At 43.1% G+C, this 21,866-nt stretch overlaps 1 protein-coding gene across 6 annotated transcripts in view; it reads right to left on the bottom strand.

The window, feature by feature from the left end:
* The window catches only part of GRIA3 (glutamate ionotropic receptor AMPA type subunit 3), a 144,069-nt gene that overhangs the window by 24,823 nt on the left and 97,380 nt on the right, over positions 1-21,866 (bottom strand). For all 6 annotated transcript variants that reach the window (XR_009488249.1, XR_009488248.1, XM_059859134.1 and 3 more), the window contains exons 11-12: positions 15,925-16,301; positions 8,879-9,077 (exon numbers count right to left, since the gene is read on the bottom strand). Coding sequence is in view for 4 of the 6 variants with exons in the window: in XM_059859134.1 (XP_059715117.1) it covers positions 8,879-9,077; positions 15,925-16,301 (576 nt within the window). In the remaining 2 variants the exon portion in view is untranslated. The remainder of the gene's footprint in view (positions 1-8,878; positions 9,078-15,924; positions 16,302-21,866) is intronic.

A 21,866-nucleotide genomic window follows, 5' to 3' on the forward strand; every position in this document is an offset into this window, starting at 1 on the left:
AACAAGGGAGATTTACAGCCCTTAAGTCAGACAGATGTTGCTGATACAAAACACAACAGTCCATACTAAAATCAGTGCAGGTATTTAATGTGAGTAATACATTCTGCCTTTATACAGATCACACCTCACTTTGTATGGAGGCACACCTCACTGGAATGAACTGGGGCAGTTAAGTGTGAACCACAGCTTCATTATCATCACTCATTGCTTTTCCTCCATGTGTGCCATTAGCTCTTCTGCAGCAGCTAATGAGTCCAGGAGCTTATGAACCATTTAAAAGCAAGCTACTAAACAGGAATGAAAAAACTGCCAAGAGACTGCCTTGGTTCTGCTGCTGCTGCCTGGCTTGGGCCCCACTGATATCCACGGCGTTTAGGCAGTTCCTTAACTGAACTTCTACTATGGCAAATCGCAACGGAGTGGCACCACTGTGTTTGCTGTTTGGATATGGCTTTGATTTGGTGCCTTTCCCCTCCCTCCATGCCTGATGTTGAGTCATCCCTGGCAGAGCTGCCTCTGGGGGGGGAATGAGGGACACCGGTGGGAGCCCTCAGCCTAATCTCAGCCCCAGAGCACATGGAGGCCAGCCTAATGATGATGCTACATAAGAACATGATAAATAATATTAGTAAGATCCCTCTGCCTGAGATTTCCAAGCTCTTTACTGAGAAGGTAAAAATAGGTCTCATGAAGGCCAGAGGGCACCATTAGTCCCCTTTCTCCAGTGAGGACATGAAAGCAGAGATGCCATTTACTGAAGGTCATAGGGCAGAGTCTAATAGATCAATGTCACAGCTTTTAGCCACAGATAACTTGTGATGCCAGCAATTTACTTACCTATATGGACAGAAAAATCAATCCCATCATTACATGAACCTCTTGCTTTTATTACATTCTCGGCAGAAGAAAGTAGGTCAGGGCAATTCTCTTCCAGCAAAGCCAAACCTCAAGTCCACCAATCTCTACCCACAGTTTATGAATTTGTGGGATGCCACAGAAAAGCCAGATTGAAGCATGCACATGTATGTTTGTAGGAACACACAAATCTTTGAGAGTGCATGGACATACGTAAAAAAAAGGGTGGCCTGGTGACTAGTAATATTTTACAGCCAAGCATATGATGGGAGACATTGTCATGTCGGTTTATTGCTCAAATGATAACTTAGGCTTTTGAAATGGCATTTTTCTTTCCCAGCTGGGACAAACGAAGCCCAGAGAGCAGAAGGACCAGGCCTGCAAACCCCTGGGCTGCTGCTTTTCTCTAGAATCCTCTGTGTCAAGCTGCAGACTACCCCTGCATGGGGCTGAGGGATGGGGAGTCCAGCAGGAGGCTGGTGGAAATGGTGATGGTGGGGAAGGACAGTCCACAGCAATGCTGCCCACCCAAACAGCTGGGGAAGCAGCTTAATAAAGCCCCTCCAGGCTTCAGCATCATTAGTTTTTCCACACCTGACACAGACAGCGGCCTGATTACAAAAGGAAGTGTCTTACAGAAACACTACAATATTTCAGGAGGCGTGTTTTGAGATTTTCTCCCTGTGTATCATGGTCCTTTTCAAAGTGTGACCTTTGGCAGCAGGGGGGTGATGGGCTGTAGCTGCTTTTTAACAGGCAGCTCTTCTGCAGCCAGCTCTGCTCGCACAGACAAGCAGAGTCAGTCCGGCTGCAGCCAGACGTTGCTGACATGTCAGTAACAGTCTGAGCAGCAGAACGTAAATCAAGATTGTAAGATGCCCTTTCCTGGCACAACACTGAACTTCAGACTATATTCATCTCCTCACTTTATTGCTGCCTTTACTCCTCCTTTTTGCAATGCTGATTGGGAAATTAAAATGAAAGTCTTCTCCAGAGACAAGCTGCCTTTGTAAATCCTCTGTGACTCAGGGCCAGAGCCAGCGCTCGGGCAGCGCTCGCCCTGGGGAAGCAGTGCTGGGGGTGACAGGGGCTGGGTGGCACATACCAGGGATCTGGACAGCTGTGCTGGGGAAGCCTGTCTGTCTGTCTGTCCATCTGGGGAGCAGGAGCAGCACACACTCGAGCTGGCTGGAGGGAGGCTTACGTCAGCCTTCAGGCTAAGGGGCATCTTTCCAGCAGTGACATATTCAGCAGAGTTGTCTTGTCTGGGCAACTGAGCAGCACAACCAGCCCTGCTCTGGATTTGGCCCGTAATAAATTAACAGAGAACGGCATTTCCAGCACATGATCTGAACACTGTCAGGTCTAATGAGTTTCCAGCTCCAGACAGAAAAGGCCAATATACAGGCAATGATGGAGAAATCCCAGTGGACTGCAAGAGAGGATGTTTCATATTCACATCATTAGAGTTTCTAAACCTTCATGTATTTCCTAATTATGCAAAAGTAACAGTAGCAGTGCTGTGAGTCATTTATCAGCACCCATGTATTTTAAATGAATCTCTAATAAGCATGTACTAATGTGACACAGCAGCATTACATAAAGTAGTAGAGACTTGAAAAACCAGGGTCCTCGCTGTCTTGGGCAATGTCATTATCATTATCATAGAGCTTCTCTCCAAAAAGTAGAGCATTCAAACAGCAAGTGATTTTCCCCCCAGGCACTCTCTGCTTTGCCTCTGTGGTACAGACACAGTTACAGTGTTAACCCACTGTGAGCTGCTGAGTCTGGCTTCCCACAGGCTGCAGCCCCTTTGTCCACCTTCCCATGAGCTGCAACCCCTGTGTGTCTACCTTCCCATGGGCTACAGTCCCTCTGTGTCCAGCTTCCCATGGGCTGCAATCCCTCTGTGTCCAGCTTCCCATGGGCTGCAGTCCCTCTGTGTCCAGCTGCAGAATCCCATGGGCTGCAGCTCCTCTCACTACCTGGTCCCCAGAACCCACAGCCCTGCTCTTACAGAAGGTGACTGCTGTGTGGTATGGAGACAGAGGTGAGTTGGAAAGCCTAAACCAGAAGCACAAGAGCTATAGACAAATGCCATTTGTTATTGAAGGTAATGGAGAGATTTATTCAAATATTTGTTACTAAGTGTTGACTGAAAGCTTTGCTGAATCCTGGCTTGCCTGCTGAAATTAGTAAAATGGTTCAGCCACCTGAACGTTCAAATGCTCAGCCCAGCTCCATTCAAATGCTTCCTTTCCAAGAAGTAGATGATAGATGAGCTGTTAATTTTAGTTCCTGTAAGAATACATTTTCCTTTCCAATCTATAGGCCTAAAGACGTTAGATCACTTCATGGGAAACCATTTCTTTTGCAATTATGTCACATTTGATTTCCTGTTGCCTTTAAAACTGCCTGTTGGCCATGTGGCAGAAAGGAGGTTCAAGAGATTAAATGAACCCCACCAGCAGACCGTCTATCACCCATGCAATGGAGAGGCTCTGATCTCTCTGCATGCATACAGTCACCTTTTAATATTTGTACATCTCCCACCTATATAAAACAGGGGAAGAGAGAAAAAATATATAGGAGAAAAAAATTTTCACACCTTCTGTGTTTACAAACAGTTAAACTACAGTACTTTTTATGATTAACCACTGCCACATTGAATATCTCAGATCTATAAAACTCATCTTTGAAGCTACCACTTTTCTGTGATGTTCTATTCTTTAATGTTCATAAATAAAATCACACTTCAATATTTTTGTCGGGAATTTGTTATGATGACTGTGTTGTTTAGCTTGATGTCAAGCGCACAGAAACCTCCAAACTGCTAATCATAGTTTTATCCTAAGGCAAAAGCAAAGCATTTGTATGACTGCAGTGCTAAAGTGCTAAAAAGAAGACCTTCATCTTCACTAGCAAAATAAATTTTGAAATTAAAAATCAAAGAGTTTAACTACAGATGAAACCCTTAGTGCTGCGTGCACAGAGTTCACAGTGGTGTTTTTAATAGCCTCTGATGATGATCTCAATATCGCTTGATTGCACAGAATGCATAAAAATCACATGGCAGCTAGAGGTATATAACCCAAGGCTTCTCCTTACCTAAACTGCTTGCTCGTGGAATTTATTTCCCTCTCATCTTCACGCAAGCTTATCATCAGAGGAAAGCAAGGAGCTCTTTAACTCATAACGGGTGTAGCACACCGGGGCTTCCGGACGTGTTATGGACATAATTCCTCACTCTCTCCTGAGGCTCTGGCATGGAGCTGGGCTCCTCCTGGGATGCCTGACTGGCATTGGCCTCACCTGCCACTGTCAGAGGCACCTGAATGGGGAACCCTCTCTGCATGCTGCCAGCTGGGGGCTGGCACTTGGCTGTTTCGAGCCAGGAGGGACCCACTGGTGCCACCACAGCCCCTCCTCACACAGCCCAGCACAAGGCTCTACAGAACAGGAGGGGAGGTCTGAGTTACCCCATCTGCTTTTAGCTGAAGGTGTTTCTAAATCCTTTTGATGGGTTAAACAAATGTTTTCTTTTAATTTCAAGAGTATTTTGGAGTTTGTTCTTTTGCTGTTCTTTAAGATAAATGTTCATTTTCTGTTTTGGTGTTAATCTGCCTTTGTTTTTTTCTTTGCTTTCCAACAAATCGTTTTCTATGTTACCTTTAGTTTACCAGCTTGACAATTTGGTTCTTAAGTTTCTTTTCAAGAGATACCTCATCAATATCCTTCCCACTTACTGCTTTTTCTGGTAGCTGCTTGCATGCACCTCTCCTCAGTATGGGCAACCAGAAATGCAGAGCCTCTTGCCAGCACAACTCATGCTTTTCTATCTGTCCCTGCTGAACTATTCTGATTTCAGAATAGTTTCAAAATGGGAAACATCTTAAGGCCATACTTAGCATGACTTCCTGTGTCCTAAAAACTGTGGGTTTATATGTATTTTGTGTATAGACAAAGTCCAGGAAGGACTCACATCTGAACTCGGTTTGCAAAGAATCACTTTTTGAGGAAAACCAATTGTAAGAGCTGGAACAACCATCATGCCCAAAGGACCTTCGGTCTTTCTACTGAAATTCCAAACAGATCTGGCAATTAATGACATTTCTAGGAGGAAAAATCAGGAACTGACTTCAGGGCAAGTCATTCCACCCAAGGCACGGGAGAGCCACTCGGTAGCTGAGTTGTTTGGTTGGGGACATCCTTAAACTTGTGCTGAGAAATACACATAGAAAAATTTCTACAATAAAGTAACATTCATTGCAGATCTTCTTTTCTCCTTAATTTTGTGAACAGTGATTAACTACATAAGTTCTTAGTGAAGTGTACTAGCAGGTCAGCTGTGTTTGTCAATGATCAAACATACACTTGTCAAGGTATTTTGCAGAAGCCTCTTAACAGAGATATCTGCTATCAATTAAAAGAAACAACCATAAATTCAAGGGCAATTTATATTTCTAAATGTCTACAAACACGTCCTGATGAAGTTTAAATACAGCCAAGTTTAGACAAGAATCACTAACTGATTGTAAAGGTCATACCTTTTGAATATATGCATATTGGAGGTGAAGTATTAGAGTGTGGTGTTATACTTAGGCTCAGTGCTAAATTTGGATTAAATGGCATTATATTGATTTGATAAGCTGCTCAGATATGCTGAAACTTTAATTGAATGTATTAGAAGATGTTAATTCTAACAGATAGACCTTTAAATGTAGCTTAGGGATTTGAAGCTTCTTTGAAACATACAGGCCTTCACCAACCTTCAAGAAAGAGAAAGAGGAATTTTGGAGTCCTTAATCTGAGTCCATGTGTTAATAAATATCTCAGGAGAGGTTCTTTCTTTTCAGTATGGATGAGTGCCCTTTGAAAGCCAAAAGGGAATTGATGCAATCTATTGATTGCCATTTAAACGCCTTTATCAGCTAATTAGTGCAAAATGTAAGATGTTTCTGAGCAGAAACAAGCAACAACCATGAGAATACAGGAAGGTTCCTCTGAATCTTAGATATACTGGGAGGACAAATGCCATTATGCAGAGAATCACCAACAAGTGAGGAGTGTAAACAGTGTCTGCTGTGAAACTGTTATAAAATACCAGCTCTGGCTGGAATTGTGAGAGCAGTGCTGGAACTGTGAGAGCAGTGTTGGCATTGTGAGAGCAGTGTTGGGACTGTGAGAGCAGTGTCACGCCAAAGCAGCCGCTGTGCAAGCCTCAGGCAGCAGTGGTGCATCCAGCTTAACCCCCATAGCTGGGACAGCCTCTGCCCAGGAGGCACTGCCACGTTTAGGGAAACTGCCAAGACTGGAAAATAGGTCATGAGCTGGAGTCTGCCCAGGTCTGAAGTGGCTCAAAGTCATCACCATCTGTTCATCTGAATTGAGAGGCTGGTATCAGTCCAGTTTCAGGTATTCACACTGTAAAAAACCTTCAGTAGTGATGCTGTCTGAAATGGGGCTGGCAGAAGGGAGCCATGGCCTGAAGGAACTCCTTCTAGCACATGCAGACAAGACGGTGGGGATCTGAAGCTCACTTATATGTTATCCCTATTTTTCCTTTCTACTGTAAGTCTGGCACCTTCCACTGACCAGCAGTGATTAAGATCAGGATCCGACTAGTATCTTTGAGAAACATTTTAGCCTTAAAGCTCTAGAAAGTGATATACTCATTCAAGCTTCTTAATGGGATCTTAGAGAGACGGTCCTGAACTTCCTGTGTGAAGCCATGGCCCAGCTATAAAACCAAGTTACTCCCTTCATACTGAGTAAATTGTCATGAGCCACTCAGCTAACTGCTGTTTAAACTAGCAAAATGCTGGGGGAAAATAGGTGGAGGATATTTCCCTTACAGAGGAGATAAGCATCACCCTGTACTCAAGAGAACTCATGGCTTTTTCCAACTCAGAGCACTGTCACTTCCACTGCTGCCTTTGGAAGCAGAGTGGGAAAGAGATGCCAAGGGAGAACAAGTACCCTAAAACACAGAGAGGTGCAGTCTGTGCTGCAGGACCTCAGAAAGCAAGAGTCCTCTAAGTTATTTAAAGTTTCAGCCACCTTTACTGTCTTATTAAGTAACTAATAAAGACTGTACAAGGAAGTGTTTATGTGAACATACGCATTTGTTCTAAGGCAAAGCTTTTGCCCTTTTCAAATCAACTGAAGAAGACTGTAATTACAACATATTCATGGATGCATCACTCTATTCAAATTAATTACTCTGCAAAAGTTAATGCAACTGAAATTATGTTGTGTGCCTTGAGAATGCCAAAGAGAGTGAAGCACACTTAGAGCTCATTCTTCTTCCCACTTGGCCCATACAGCCTTGCTCCACACTGCTGGGGCTCTGCTCTAGTCCTTCCCCATTCAACTCCTGTCCTGGCCTGATGGAGCTGGCAGCTCCTGACAGATCAGCTCATTTACAGCCCTGCTTTTCCCAGCACCAGCAGAGAGACACAGCTCATCTCAATATTATTAGCAGCACAACAAAGCATTCATAAATTTACCAGACTTTGTATCCTTTCACATGAAACACTCATTCCTTTGATCTCTCTGTGAGAAGGGGTTTGCTTGTTGTGTCAAACTATTAAGGAAATGAAGGAACATCCCCACACAATTCCTCTTTCTATATGAACTGTAACAAGATAGTCAAAAGAAGGCATTTTTCCTCCTAAGATCAGTATAGTGACTATAAACAGCACCAGTATTTCTCAACAAGTTGTGCTACCTCTTTTGACAGGTTCACTCAACTCATTTTTGTTGTAGATATAATACTGCCTTGGGTTGATAATTAAGCAGAATAAAAATTTTTATACACTAATGTCACCCTTACAAGGTCAGTGTTTATCTCACAGGATTTTAACACAAACAGAAGCTGCTGCAATGTACCTGCTAAGACAGTTAATTAAGAACCACTGAGTATCTCTTTTAATATAAAGACATTACAGACAGTGCAAAAGCTTCATAAAATACCTTTGCATTCCCTTTCAGGTTTACATCAGATGTCTGTGTCATATATTGAAATTTTAAGTAAATTCAAGGAGCCCTGTGTATTTCTCCAAGGAGCCCTCAGTATTTCATCAGCCTACAGCAGCAAGGGGTTTTTTGTCTCCCTCCTCTCTCCTGCTTGCACCTGGCTAGTATGCATGACAGGCAGTAATTAGTCCTGCAGCACTGACCATTCTTCTATACAAAAAAAATGTTGGTTTGAATGGCATCTGATTGGCACTGCTGAGAGAGAACCAAGAGCTCCCTGAAAGGCCTGAACATTCCAGTTCACCCTTGGAAAGAAATAAGAGCTTTTCAGGATGACTTTTCAGACATAAAAGTGGACTGAGATCATATTTAGAGTTACTAATGCCTCTCACCAAACTGCCTGCAGTTTAGCCTGTGGCTTGGCAAGAGGAGAAAGGAAGGATGATCTTAAATAAAAGTGTTCACTTGTTCCTACCCCCAAATGTTCAAACCTTGCATCTCCCTAACCAAGGTGAAAAACAACCAGAGTTCTGGGGAACAAAATTTTTACCTGACTGTCAGACACAGCCACAGCCAGATGCTGGTGAGCAATGAAGACACAAGAATGGCAGCAATCAATGCCCTACCAGGAATGAGCAGCACATGGGCCTCCCATCCCCCTCCATTCTGGCAAGTGACCACCGACGTCGGATGGCATTACTGGCTGCCAGCTGGGCACGCACAGCAAGTAGGTCAAGAGCATCACTCCTTGCAAGAGTTTTCTCTGCTAAATATTGTGCCAACCACTGCATTATTGCTCATCAGACCAAGGCTCTGAAACTGGTGTTACAAAACCCTTCCCGTGTCAGCAGAGGTCAGGTTTTCCATCTTGAGATGTTCCAGGTTAAGCAAACCCACTCATTTTTGATAAAATGCCTTTTAATATTAAAATCTGCACTCAGGCCTGTCCTGATTGCACAAAGCATAGGATGGCTATTACAGCTGCATAAAATCAAACAACTGAAACCCATAAACTAGGCACTTAAAGGAGACTTAACAGACTTACTCTAAAGAATTCTTTGGTTGAGCCTGAATCCAAAGTGCCATAGGCTATTTCAGTTTGTTTAGCCAGGTCCTCTGCACTCTCTATGGGTGAAACCATCCTTTCCACCGTAAGGAAGGCAGCGAGATTAGCAGTGTAGGAAGAGATAATGATGAGAGTGAAGAACCACCAGACTCCTCCAACAATTCGCCCTGAGAGAGATCTATGGAAAAACACACATCATTAAATTGCTTTGAAGACAACACTTGATTTTTTTTCTTTCTTCACTGAAGAGAAATTCACATGCACAACCCTTTTGTCCAGACCTTTCAGGTATCTGTGAACAGGTGGACTGTGAGCCAGCTCCTGATACCTTCCCTCAGGAGTGAAAAATCAGTTCACACCTGGTCTTACCTAGTGAAACTCTTTTAGTAGTCTTTCAGTGACAACAAGAACAGTATATTAAGAGATAATTCATTTGAGGAGAGGAACAAGCTCTCCTGACTTCCACAAATCCTTTGCTGGAGAAGGCTTTTCCCAGAAGATTTTTGTTGTCTCTGCGTGCCCATCTTTCCCTGTGCTGGACATGCTGGGATATGCCAGCATCATGTCCCTTTGCCCAGCTTAGAGGACACAAATGCACCTTTTACTGCATCCACTCCCAAAATGTAACATACAGCAAACTGCAAAAAGGAATATGAGTAAACACGCAAAAGAATGTACCAAAAATGATCCAGTATCCTTCTCTCATCACAACCTAGCAGGAATTACAAACTGAATCTGCATATGGAAGTGGGAATAGAGGCTGGTTTGGTTTATGTTTTATGTTAATTAAAATTTGCATGTTGCACTGTTCCAAGTCAAGCATATCCCTGCTTTACAAGCACCAGAGCAACAGAGAAGGAAATAGAAAAAAAACATGTGTTCAGTCTTTAATTGCAGTCTTTGGTTTTTGTTTTTTTAAAGGGATTCCATAAGGATTTAAGAAAAAGCCTTTTTGCAAGCATGTAATTACAAAATGCCTAATGGTCAGAAGGTCTGGATCTTGTCAGCAAGAGCTCTTGATGTTTTACAGCAACTGAACATCAGCCTCAAAGTATTTGATCTGGGCTGAAGGATGGCAGTGACACATCAGCCAGCTGGGTGGGGAATTTCATTGCCATGTACATTGCTTGTTCTTCAAATACAGCGTGTTGACCAAGAATCATTTCAACTGCTGAGACAAAGCTATTTCATGTTTTCCCTTAGCTCTACTGATACCAATGGAGGAAGAATCAATCTGTGGAACCTGGGTGCTGTAGTCCTCAGTTTGTGCAAAGAAAAGAAGCAGAAACTCTTACCTGTTTATTTGTTTCCTTCAAGCCCCTCAGTGCCATCCCCAGACAGTGGGTACAAGTTGTCCTACCAACAGATGGAGATGGGCAAAAACCAAAAGTCTCATGATGTGCCCCCACCCCACCTACACAGGGGGGTTTGCTGGTAAACTGCCCAGTCTTGGCTAGAGCCTGAGATTGCCTGAGCCATTAAAAAAATGCCATTAAATTATTCAGAAAAACAAAACAAAACAAAACAAAAAAAACGTATCCATCCAACATTAAAGATCATGACAAAAAAAAAAGTCACCAACACAATAAAAACAGAGAGCTCAATCTGGAATATGTGAAAGGAATGTGGAGAAAGGTGAAGCACCAATGTTCTCTATTCTCCTCTGCCCAAGGAGCTAAAGCAGCAGCTCCCACTGAGAGGGCAGATGAAGGCTGGTTCCTCAGATCCACATCCACCAGATCACCCACAAGAGGAGGAGGCTTCCCTGCCTGTCTTGATGGCCTCCCAAGAGTGTAAGGGACTTCCAAGTTTCAGCTTGGGCTGTGGAGCCATTGTGGTCACTAACACAAAGCTACTGAGCTGCTGCAAAGGGAATCTGCAGCAATATAAATACAGAATAATGCCTTCAGTCAAGGAATCTATCTACCTTACTCTACTTTCTCTGTAGGTATCATGTGAGTGGGATTTCAGGGAAGGCTGCAGGCCTTTTTGGCCAGCTTCCTTAACAGGTAAGGTTTTGGCTTTAGCTATTTGGTAAAGCTTGATATCCTCTTACTTGGGCTGACACAATTTTCTCCAACTACAAATCAGGGCCTGCTGAACTTGTCACATAAGGCTTCCTTTGGAGCCAGCAGAGAAAAAGAGAAGCCTGACACCCTCAGAAAGAGATTTATCTCACTTGCTGTAGTGTGGGATAAATCTAAAGTTGTCCATCTGTCTCATAACTTCAGAGAGAACAAAGATGCCTCACTAAAAACCATAGTCTCTTGCTTTCAGATGGCTCTGTCAGGTGAAATTCATCCTCCTTTAGCTCCTTTCTTCACTACACACTTTCCATCTTCAGAGAAGACCTGGAGTTGAACTTCTCCTCACTGCACTCATGTGGACAATTTCAGAGACAGATGGAGGAGGGGTTGGCTAGCAGGTCCAGCAGCTGAAACATCTACTTCCCTACTGCAGGACAAGCTCTGTCTGGACTTTCTAGTTCCCATGGCCCTCTTGCTTTAAGGTAGGTCTTGAAATAGGGAGAGGAAAAAAAGACTTTTCAGGGTGTTCTGATAAATGCAGTGGAAGCATTGGGAATAAAATAGTATGCGTTCATTTTCCCTACAGTTTCCCATAGGAAATCTCTTACTTGCATTGGTAGCTGCTCCTTCTGTTGGTAGGACAGATGGGTTGCTAGGATGGAGATGGGCAGAAGATAAGCGTTTTCCAAACCAGGGAAACCTCAAGCTCCCATTGCTGCAACAATAAAAGGTTTGTGCCAGGCTGCATGTTCAGACAGCATCCTACACACTGAGAAAGGTAAAAACACCTCACCCCAGAGGTCTGGCAAGCTGCATGAACCAAGTCAGACAGATACAGCACAAAGACCACCTGAGAGGCAGGAGAAGATGGGAATGGGGGGGATCCCTTGACGAAAAAGGCACTTCCCCGAGGGTCCCACGTGCAAGAAAGGGGTCTCGCTAGATGGGGACCAGGGCTGTTCTCAGAAGAATTGAGGTCACTTCAAAGACAACTGGATGTCACTAGAGCTGCTTCTCCCAGAGTCTTCCAAGGAGCACAGAAAGAAGGATTAAACAGCAGCTACTACGGAGCAGTCTGGGCTGACATAGCTGTCACTTGGTGTCACAGGATGAGGCAAAAGAAAATCAAATAAACCACAAACTTGACACTGAAGGAAAGACAGACAGAGAGATGAAGAACAAGAACACGGACAAGCATGGCCTGGCAGCCTCCTTGACCAAAGAACCCCAGTTTTCCCCTGTCCATCTGCTCAAATGAAGACCCCTTATACCCACTGCAGCGGCTGGTGTAGAGGGAGAAAAAGGGTTAGTACAGGTACACTGGGTTGGTAATCAGAGAGCGCTGTTTGGTTTATACTGTGAACCACAGAAATATTTTTCCATTACTCAGATAATAATTATAGAAAACTCAATCAAGCTTTTAATACCAGCACCACTGTTTCTGATGCAAGCCATACCTGTCCACATGTGCAATAATGTAATTAAATACAATCAATTAATGCTTTAGCTTAATATAGTTTTCCAAATCACCTCAATTTGTATGGCATTATTTTAGAAGAATTAGAGTGCTAACAAAGGAGAGGAGCAACACAGATCTGGAACAACAGGATTATAACTCAACTGTCAAAACAAAGTCAGATGGTGATTTCAAAAGCAAGTAAACAGGAAGAGCGCATACCTTGAGAGGAAATTTAAAAGGAAGCATGGAGTCAAATGAGAGCAAATTAGTAACAAAAGAAAAAAACAAATAAACATTCAAATTCACATTCCATTTCCAGGAGAACAATACATATAATACATTCAAACAAAACTTCACTTATGAAAATAGCTTGCATTTTGTTTCTGCTCAAGGCCATAAAAGATATTTAATTTCCTATATTACAGATACATAACAAGCTTCTGACACTACTCCATTTTTATTTGGGCTCTTTGGATCGATATAAGATGGTTGTTATGCTGACAAATAACCCTGAACACCTGTCCTAGTGTGGAGCCCCTGGATACCTGACACAGCTCAGCTGGTGCCCCCAAGCTCCAGGCCCAGCCCTGTGCTCGCACGCCCAGCCAGCCTCGGCCTCGGGGACACAACGGGCACACACAGCATCTGAAGCACTGGCTTGAGATGCTCCAGCACAGGAATGGCAGTGGGAGTTTCAGGAATGTCAGGTTACCCTCTCATTGCTACTGTGAAAATCCCACAAAGACATTCCCATGGCCTTTAATAGGAGTCTCTCGAGTCTTCTGCTGTGAAAGCAGGGACCTAGAAATACACCCTCTAAATGACCAACCTCGAGATAGTTTTTGATAATCCCCCTGTCTTTTTCCATCAGCAATTAATTAATCTAGCCTCTTTGTTCTACATGAATAAAGAGCACAACGAAAATACACGCTCTCATAGAGATTTCAAAGATACTTTTGCTCAGAACAGTATTACAAATTTGACTGTTTTTTCCTGATTCCATTTGCTGTATGCATCTCACATAAAAGCAAGTTTAATAATCTACTTTTGATGCCTCAAAAGTGAATTTTCAATGCTTTAGCTCACCATGCAAAAAACACAGCAGCCTTTGATAGCAGAACAAAACTGCTGAAATAAATGTTGATTACATCAAGGGATGCACTAGCCCCCAGCCTTTGGCTGCTCTCTGATTCTGTTTAGACGACTCCTATTAAATACAGAGAGGAGAGTATAGGGATATATCCTCTGGAATATCCACACAGCATACTCACCAAGGATAGATCTAACTAGTCATTAGATGTCACAGCTGTTCCACACAAAGGCAGCTGAAAGAGCCTTTATCAGCAAGTACAAAAGTGATCTCTCCAGACTGCTTGTCGGCATCTCTCTACGAGTGCTGTGCGCTCTCATATAAGAAATTTATTCAGACAAAATTCACAATGGAAGAATGAAGCCCCTTTTAGTGGCAATAAAATAGTATGAAACATTCACATAGTCAATGTACTGTGAATGGTGTAACCTTACAAAGATACGGATTAAGAATGGAATACTTGGGAATAGTCCCTTCTACGGAAAAGAAATTTGACATTTTAATCAACCTAAATTAACATATCAGTCAAAGGAACAGCGTTTCTGGAATTCAAACCAAAGTATTAAATTTCTCTTTTTTTCCTGTAACAATGCATATAACTGCCTGGAATGTTATCATGGAAGGTAACAAAATAACTAGATAACATCTTCAAATGAGGGCCATATATTAATACTGAGCTAATAGCTTCTGATGGACAGATAAAATAAACAGATATACTGCTGTCTCTCTCCTTTTTTTTTTTTTTTTTTTGTAGGTATTTCCAAGGCACTTATTGTGGTTGTATTGAAAAAATCCAGTGCATTCCACTTGTTATATAAGGTAAATGGCTGACCATGCCAAAGAGTCACATGAGAGCTTCCCAGAAATCCTATGCATTTTTATTTAACTGTCAATAACCAGCCCTAGCAGAAATGCCTGCAGCTTTCCATGTGATGTCCCAGTGCTTATTTCCCGGTCCTTTATATTGGCACACACATGGTCAACAGCAATTTAAATGTTATCACTGCTCATCCCCGTTAACAGCGAGCACTGGGGCAAAGTGTCAGTGCAGGTTTGAGGCATAAGGCAGAAACAGGGAGGGCAAACAGGGGGAGGAGGCCAAGAGCTGTCAGTGCACAGGGAGCAGCACACCCAGACACCAGGAACTGGAGACACTAACAAACACAAATTTATAGGATGATTATTACACTCTAACAGACAAAATCATGATCCTTCCCAAGAAACTTCATAGAAATTTTGTCACTTGATTAGTGAGGTAACTCAAGACTTGCAATGCTATCTGAAAACCTGGCACCTTTTCAATGATTCAGGTATTGAAAAAGGCAGCCTGGAGATCTACAAGGTGCATTTTGAATATCAGTACTTAGGGAAAAGATCTCTCTCTTCCTCTAAATAGCAATTTTGTAAAATGGAAAACTGCATTCTGTTTGTCTCAGCAGGTGTTCTGAATAAATAAAATAGCTGGAAACTGGTTAATAAATTATTGTCATACAAAAAAGAATTATTGCTCCATCACTAAGAAACTAGATAATTTTACTGCTTATAACAAGCACATCACCAAAGTATTTTACCAGTGTAAATGCAGAAACATGATAAATGTTATTAAAAAAGAAATCTGTGGTATGCATTGTTCAATCAGAGGGAGCTTCACTATTTTAATCTGGTTTTTAAAATACTTCTATAAAAAGAAATACAATTCTACAATAGTTAATATTAGTGCTCTCTGTTAAAATTGGTACTAATATAAATCGTACTTTACTACAGCCTTATCCAGAAAGAACATCTTCATGAATAAGAAAAACTTTTATGGAAACTGGCAATGCTTATTAGACCATATTGACCATGAACAGAGGGACAGCAGATTAGACTGGACTGAAATAACAATACACACAGAGGACAGCAGCACAGCACACCTGGAGACATGAACATGTGCAAAATGGTGGTAAGCAGAAGGATGAAAGGATGATTCAAATAGAACAAAACTGGAGAAATTGGGCTCAAAAGAAAGCAAAAAGACTAGCAGGAGCCTTGATGGGAGTGGAGATGCTTTAAAGTGCTGTTGCATGTGACTTTTAAAAAGAAATCTTATTTTGCAAAACAGAATGTGTCATATGCACCAAGGAGATGACCGTAAAATGAGATATGCAGCAAAAACACGGTAGCCCTCCAAGCATTGCTGAAAACAGAAAACCCTATGCATTTTACAGCCTCAACATGGTGAATATAAGTTTGGCAGAAATGCATAAATGGCATTATAAGCAATGCTACTTACTCTGGAGGCAAATGTTAGCAAGCATGGTGGCTTGATGAGGATGCTGAATATTGAATGGAAATGTCAAAATAAAAAATTTGGAATTAAAAAGAAATTTGAGAAAGTAACATATATGCACCATGGTATCAAGAAATGACCATAAAATGCAAAAAGGTGATGGAGTGATATGGAACAAACCTTGGAGAAATATCGCATCCTTGCTGCATAAAGGCACCCAGGGAAAACCAAAGGCTGTTAAATATTCCAAACTCATTTGGAGGGTCAGGAGGATTCTGAGGGTCACGTGGTTCTTCAGTGTTGTCTTCCAAGTGCCACTCATAGGGGCTGAATCTGCTGACTAGGAAAAGAACTACGCTGACGCCAATGTAAGCAAAGACTATACACATCCAAATTTCATAAGCCAAAGGATCCAGGAAAGAGAACACGCCCGGTTTAGATTTCTGAGGCTTCTTGATCATGATGGAGATGCCCAGGCTCATAAAGGGTTTGGAAAAGTCTATGACTTCTTCTCGCACCAATGTTATGGTGAGGGGGGCAACAGCTATATCTGCTCTCTGGAAAGGGAAAACAAACCCAAGTTAGTTACAAGTCAGACACAACAGAATCACAATCTAGAGCCTCAGGCTAATGAATTGGATGATAAATTACAAGAGTGAGTGGAAATAAATTCTTTGCAGGCTATTTTGCAGTCGCTCTTTAAGGACTACATGATATTAACAGAAAATTATTAACAAGTAAAATTACAATCAAATCTGTGCAAGGGGCTCATGACAGCAGCAGATATTTCTATTAAGTTAAAATGGATGAATAAACACTACACAAATTGGACAGTGAGATGGCAACCAACACAATGTCATTTTCTAGTAATGGTCTGTAACCACCCATTTGTCTTGAAGACTTTGGACAAATTCTGTTTGCTATGTTTTAATTTTCTCTTTTGCATTCTTTCAGCAAGTTCTCTTACTGATTAGTTCAAGATCTTTAAAAGGAACCCATAAGAAGTAATCCATCACTGAATTTCAGCTGCACTTGGGTGCTGCTACTTGCATGCTCCTTTAAAACTCCACTGCAGTAAGGGACACAAAGGGATAGGAACCAGACACACCCTTTCTGTGGTCACTGAAGAACAGTTAACACAGATTTCTGAATCCCTGAGGAGTAAATAGCCTGGATAATCTGAGGAGAATGCAGTGTCATGTCTGCCCTCCTGTCTTAGAGACCTTGGCTCTACAGGTCTGTAACAGACTGTGCTCTGGGGCTGTGACACCTGGAAGCACCATGGCATCTATCACATCATTCACCTGTGTGCTGGTGAATGAATACCCTTCCCTTCAATCTGTACATCCTTGCTGCATTCCATGGGTTGGCAGGCATGTAAAAACAAACTACTCAGTTTCCTGATTAAAAATAACATTCCAGAATAGATTTTCAACATATTTAACTGTACTTGTATTTCTATGCTACAAAGATTCAAGTCATGCGACTTAGATACTCTAGCCTTGATCCAGCCAGGTGTATTTGTATGAGAGTGGAATGGAATGCTAAAAAAAGAGCCCTTTCCATTTGAAGAGTGTTATGAGAGCCTACATACCTACATACACTATTTTAAACACTCTAAATATTCATGTTATTGATATTTTTACAGAAGGTCTTTCATTAGTAATTAAGAATTTCAGAAAGAAAAAATGGTTCTTAGGGAAAGCTTGACTTGTCAGTACCTAAACCACTGTGCACCTTTAAAATCAGATTTTTTTTCTTCCTACTAGTAAATAGGCATCTCTTTCTGGAGGAAAAATAAAGCCTGATTAAGTGGAAGTTTGAATAAAAGTTAATGGGAAATGTTAATAAGACAAGATTAAAATCCGTGCCAAAAAATAATTGAATATGCCTTTATGTAAATCTGATGGTGATGTACGTGACTGTCATTAATATCTGGTCTGCTCCTCCTCCTAGCTCTTGGTTTGGGTTTTACATATGATAAGCAAAAATGGCAAAGGCTTCTCACACAGCTGATCAGAGCATCATGAGCTTGGTGCCTGCTGGTGCTCAGCAACACCGTGAGCCATCCTGGAGCACCGCTCAGGGTTTGCAGACCAAGGCCAGTGACAGCCTTGTCAGATGAGGGCTGGCCCTCCCCACAGCTGCCTCTCTCTGGAGGGCACCCATTTGCACACACAACCCCAAGGTTTGCTCCAGCCACCCAAGAATATCTCTTGACAGTTCATACCAGCATGTGCAGCTACAAGGTACGTGCACAAGTTCACTGCTTGGAATAATCTGATAAAACCATGCCTGTGCATGTAAGGAAGCCACTTGGAAATCATGGCCCTGGGTGCCCCCTCTGACAGCCCTGCTCAGTCCCTTTTGACAGTCATGTGTACTGGGACACTGCCTTTCCCCTTGAGTAGCCCTTTCCTCAAGGAGAAAACCTCAGCTGATTTGTGGTCACTTAGTGCAAAAATCTAGCTGAACGTGGCTTGAATATAAAAACTGAAAATGCCGTTGGATGCCTGGATGTTTCCTGGCTTTGCAGATGAATGTATTCATCACCTAAGTAATGGAGAGACTGGAGAGGAGGATATGGGTAAAGTGAGGTAATATCTTTGTAAGATGTTGGAACTTGTTCACAGAGGAATTCCCCAAAAACATATTTCTCTTATAGCTGCTGCTTGTTGAGCTCCTGTTAAATACCAGATGTCTGCAGTCAGGGTGAGATTCACACAGAATATCAGTTTTAAATGTAATCAGAGTCCACAGCCAGCTGGAAGACTAAGCACTTTGACCATGCCACTGTACTTCCTGTTGAACTGATGAGGTACTTACAAATTAATACTTATTAGAGCAAGCTTAATGGATCAGGACCCCTGTGGAGACTTAGCAATGGCTCCATGTGAAGTGAAGCTTAGGTGGGAGGCAGGTGCCTTCCTGCCAGGCACTTCTGCACATGGACTGCCAGCCTTGGAACACCCCATCAAGGGAGGGAAAGGTGCTTCAGCTGTAAGAGCATTTGGTTTCTGGAGCATCTTCATGGACTTGGAGAATTTTAATTCTCCCCAAGTAATATTTTAGTTGCTAAAGTAGGCATGGTGGAACTCTTCCTAAGTGCTGATGCAGCATGCAATAAGGTCTGTATCTCCTTCATGCCCAGCTGAATTCATGCAGGATGTTCCTGTGGGGGGATGAAGCTGATGCTGAAGCACAGACAAATCACTCGCTAAAGCCCTGATTGTTACCATGTCCATATCATACAGGACAGATTTCTTTGTAAATAATTTAAAACTGCCTTATAATATTAAATGGGATACAAATACTAATTTTCTGATATATCTCAGTCTTCCTGCTTTCCTACCATCCCTACCAAAGGCATTCACTGAATTGGAAACACCAAAAACCACCCTTATCCCTTAGTGAACACGGCAGCAAGCGGCTTCTGCAGAGGGAACAGGCACGGCCACACAGGGTCTTGGGAAACCAGGGCACTGAGAGTGGACCAGCTGCAGTCCAACACCAAACCTGGCTGCTCACCACTTCCCGAATATTAGCTGCACTAGGGAGGTAAAAAACCAGTTCTCTCTTTGCTTATTTATTTAGAGATACAGTATTTGAAATGGAGAGCTTGTGGAGAGCTCTAAGCACCCTAAAGGATCATTAATAACTGCAGCACTGTTGAGAATTTCCCTCCCTGTTATGGCTGCAGATAAGCAGAACCCATACAAACTGAGCTCGATTAAAAAGAACACAACCACAAACACATGCCCTTCTTCGTACAGAACTGGAGAGGGGTTTAAGAACCTCAACAACTGAGCTTTGCTAATCACTCATGACTAATGGTGTTTCAAACATCATCTTCAGTGCATTTGAGCCGGGCGAGAAATGTCATGGATTCCTCTGAGGCTTGTTCTGTCTTTGCCTACCAGTGAGGGAGGGATGGATTTAGAGAGGACAGGCAGCACAGAGGCGCTGCCCACTCTGCTCAAAGATGACCCCAGGGAGCTGCAAACCTCCAGACTCTTATGGGGAAGGAGAAAAAAAAAAAAAGCAAATGGAAATATCCTTCTACATGGAGAATGAAAAATGATAAGATGTTCCACCTCTGTAATCCAAAAGGAGGAATGGGATTCCTACTTACAGACCTACTGATGACTCTCCCAAATCCATAGCTGTGCCCTAGAGACAGTGAGATCTGGGCTGTGCTCCTGCCTACACAGGCTTTGGGTCACTCCTGCTTGTGGAGCTGAACACCTCCTTTGCTCAAGGGTCACCTTTCAAGAAGTGGGTCTGGACTGCAGTCACTTTGTGGGACAGAAAGCCAGGCAGCACCCCAGCTCTAAGCTCTGTGCAGACTGTAGCAGAGGGACACTGACCAACTTCCATTGGCAGCCAAACTTCTGTGCACCTCAAAAGTGCAGAATGCAGGTACACAGGGGCACCTGAAGGGACTGTGCTGCAATGGTGACTGCCTCTGAACATGTTTTAACACTTCTCAGTGCAGTCTGAGGTTTCCAGGTACCAGAAAAGAGTGTCAGACAGAGCAACACATCACCTGTGGTATCAGCTGGTAAGAGCTCCCTTTGTAAAGGCAGTCCAATATCCCCAAGGATATTCAGGGTGTTTTGAGAGGCCAGGTCATGGGGGCAATGTGGTTTTAACACATTAGCTCACACTTATTTAAAGCCAACAGGTCATACCTGACTAGCACCATGCTGCATTGAAGTCTTAATGTGCCCTAGCTGAGCAGTGTAAAAAGGTACTAAGGTGTTAAAATGGCAGTTGGCCCTGTCTGCCACAGTTTGTCAAAGTTAAGTCCATTTGTGATTTCTGTGGATGCCCACAGCTCATTCTGACACACTCCTGCCATTCACAGATGGAGACATAAAGGGTACATCTGCTTTTGGGGCTGTGGACATATGTGTGCTTCCTCTGCCTGTGCTTGGACTCAGGTCAGCCAAAGCCCAGGACCATGGCAGCGTGGCTCTGTGCCAGGGCTGTGCTCCTGTCCCCCACCACAGCTCAGCCTGGCCAGGGACCCCACGTCTGTCCATGTGTACAGGGCAAGGGTCTGTCTGAGCTGCAGGGCAGCGCATCACACAGCTGCCTTTGGGGACCTGTTCCTGGGCTTCCCTCCTGCAGAAACCAGGAGTGAGGAGCAAAGGACAAACTTCACCCACTCATGGCACGGTCAGGCTCTGCCACAGACTCAGAGCATGTGAAAGATTTAAGGAAAAGCAGGGATCAAACTAGTCTGCCTCTCTGCTATGATTCAAAGGCTGTAGGTGCCATCTTTAGTCCTGCTGCATGCTGCTGGCACAGCCAGAGAGGCCAGCCCCACACGGGGTGGGTTGGTCTGCTCAAGGCAGGGAGATGTGTCGGTGCTCCCTCTCTGACAGACTGCGGAGGCTGCTCTGTTCTGGGGACTGCCTGTCCCTTACATCCCTGCTTCATTCCTTTGTGCTATTTTACATATTGAGAGGTTTTTATAGAGGCTTGTTTCAACCTGAGCAGAGTTTTAAAGGCTGTAAGGTCTGGCTGCTCTTTTCATTCCCAAAGCATTTGTAGTTACAATTAAGATCTGTGTTAAAACTACTGTCAGTTAGCCTCAGCACTGTGAAAAGCACCAGGCCCGGGGAGGGATGGCTTCCCCTGGCTGAACAGGGAAGGAAGAACAGCAGCCTGCTTTAAAAGGAGAAGGAGAAATAAAAGCCTACAGAAAGAGGCTGACCCCAAAGAAGAGAAAAGACGACTGTCTAGTGCTCAGCAGCTGGTGGGTACAAAGCCCCGAGCACAGGGAGCTGCTGCTGCTCCTCAGCCCCAGCCAAGGGCACGTCCTCAGCCCCTGGGTCACTGCAGGACAGCACTTGCCCTGCTGGATTGCTCTGCTGGTTAGATTTAAATAGCAATTCAGTCTCCTGGACTAAGAATGATTTAGTTACTTCCCTTCTGAAATGTCCAGGAAAAAAGCTTTACGCATTTTCTATTTTTATTCTGTTGAAAATTTCCATTATTCTTTGGAAATTTCTCTTAGTTTAAAAAAATAACAGTGCTTGAATGGGTATCTGGTAGGATGAAGAGATTTATTTGGACACCATTGGAGTGAAAGAGCAAAATTAAGGGTTTTTTTT

Source organism: Haemorhous mexicanus, chromosome 14 (assembly GCF_027477595.1).
Source record: "Haemorhous mexicanus isolate bHaeMex1 chromosome 14, bHaeMex1.pri, whole genome shotgun sequence".
Lineage (NCBI taxonomy): Eukaryota > Metazoa > Chordata > Aves > Passeriformes > Fringillidae > Haemorhous > Haemorhous mexicanus.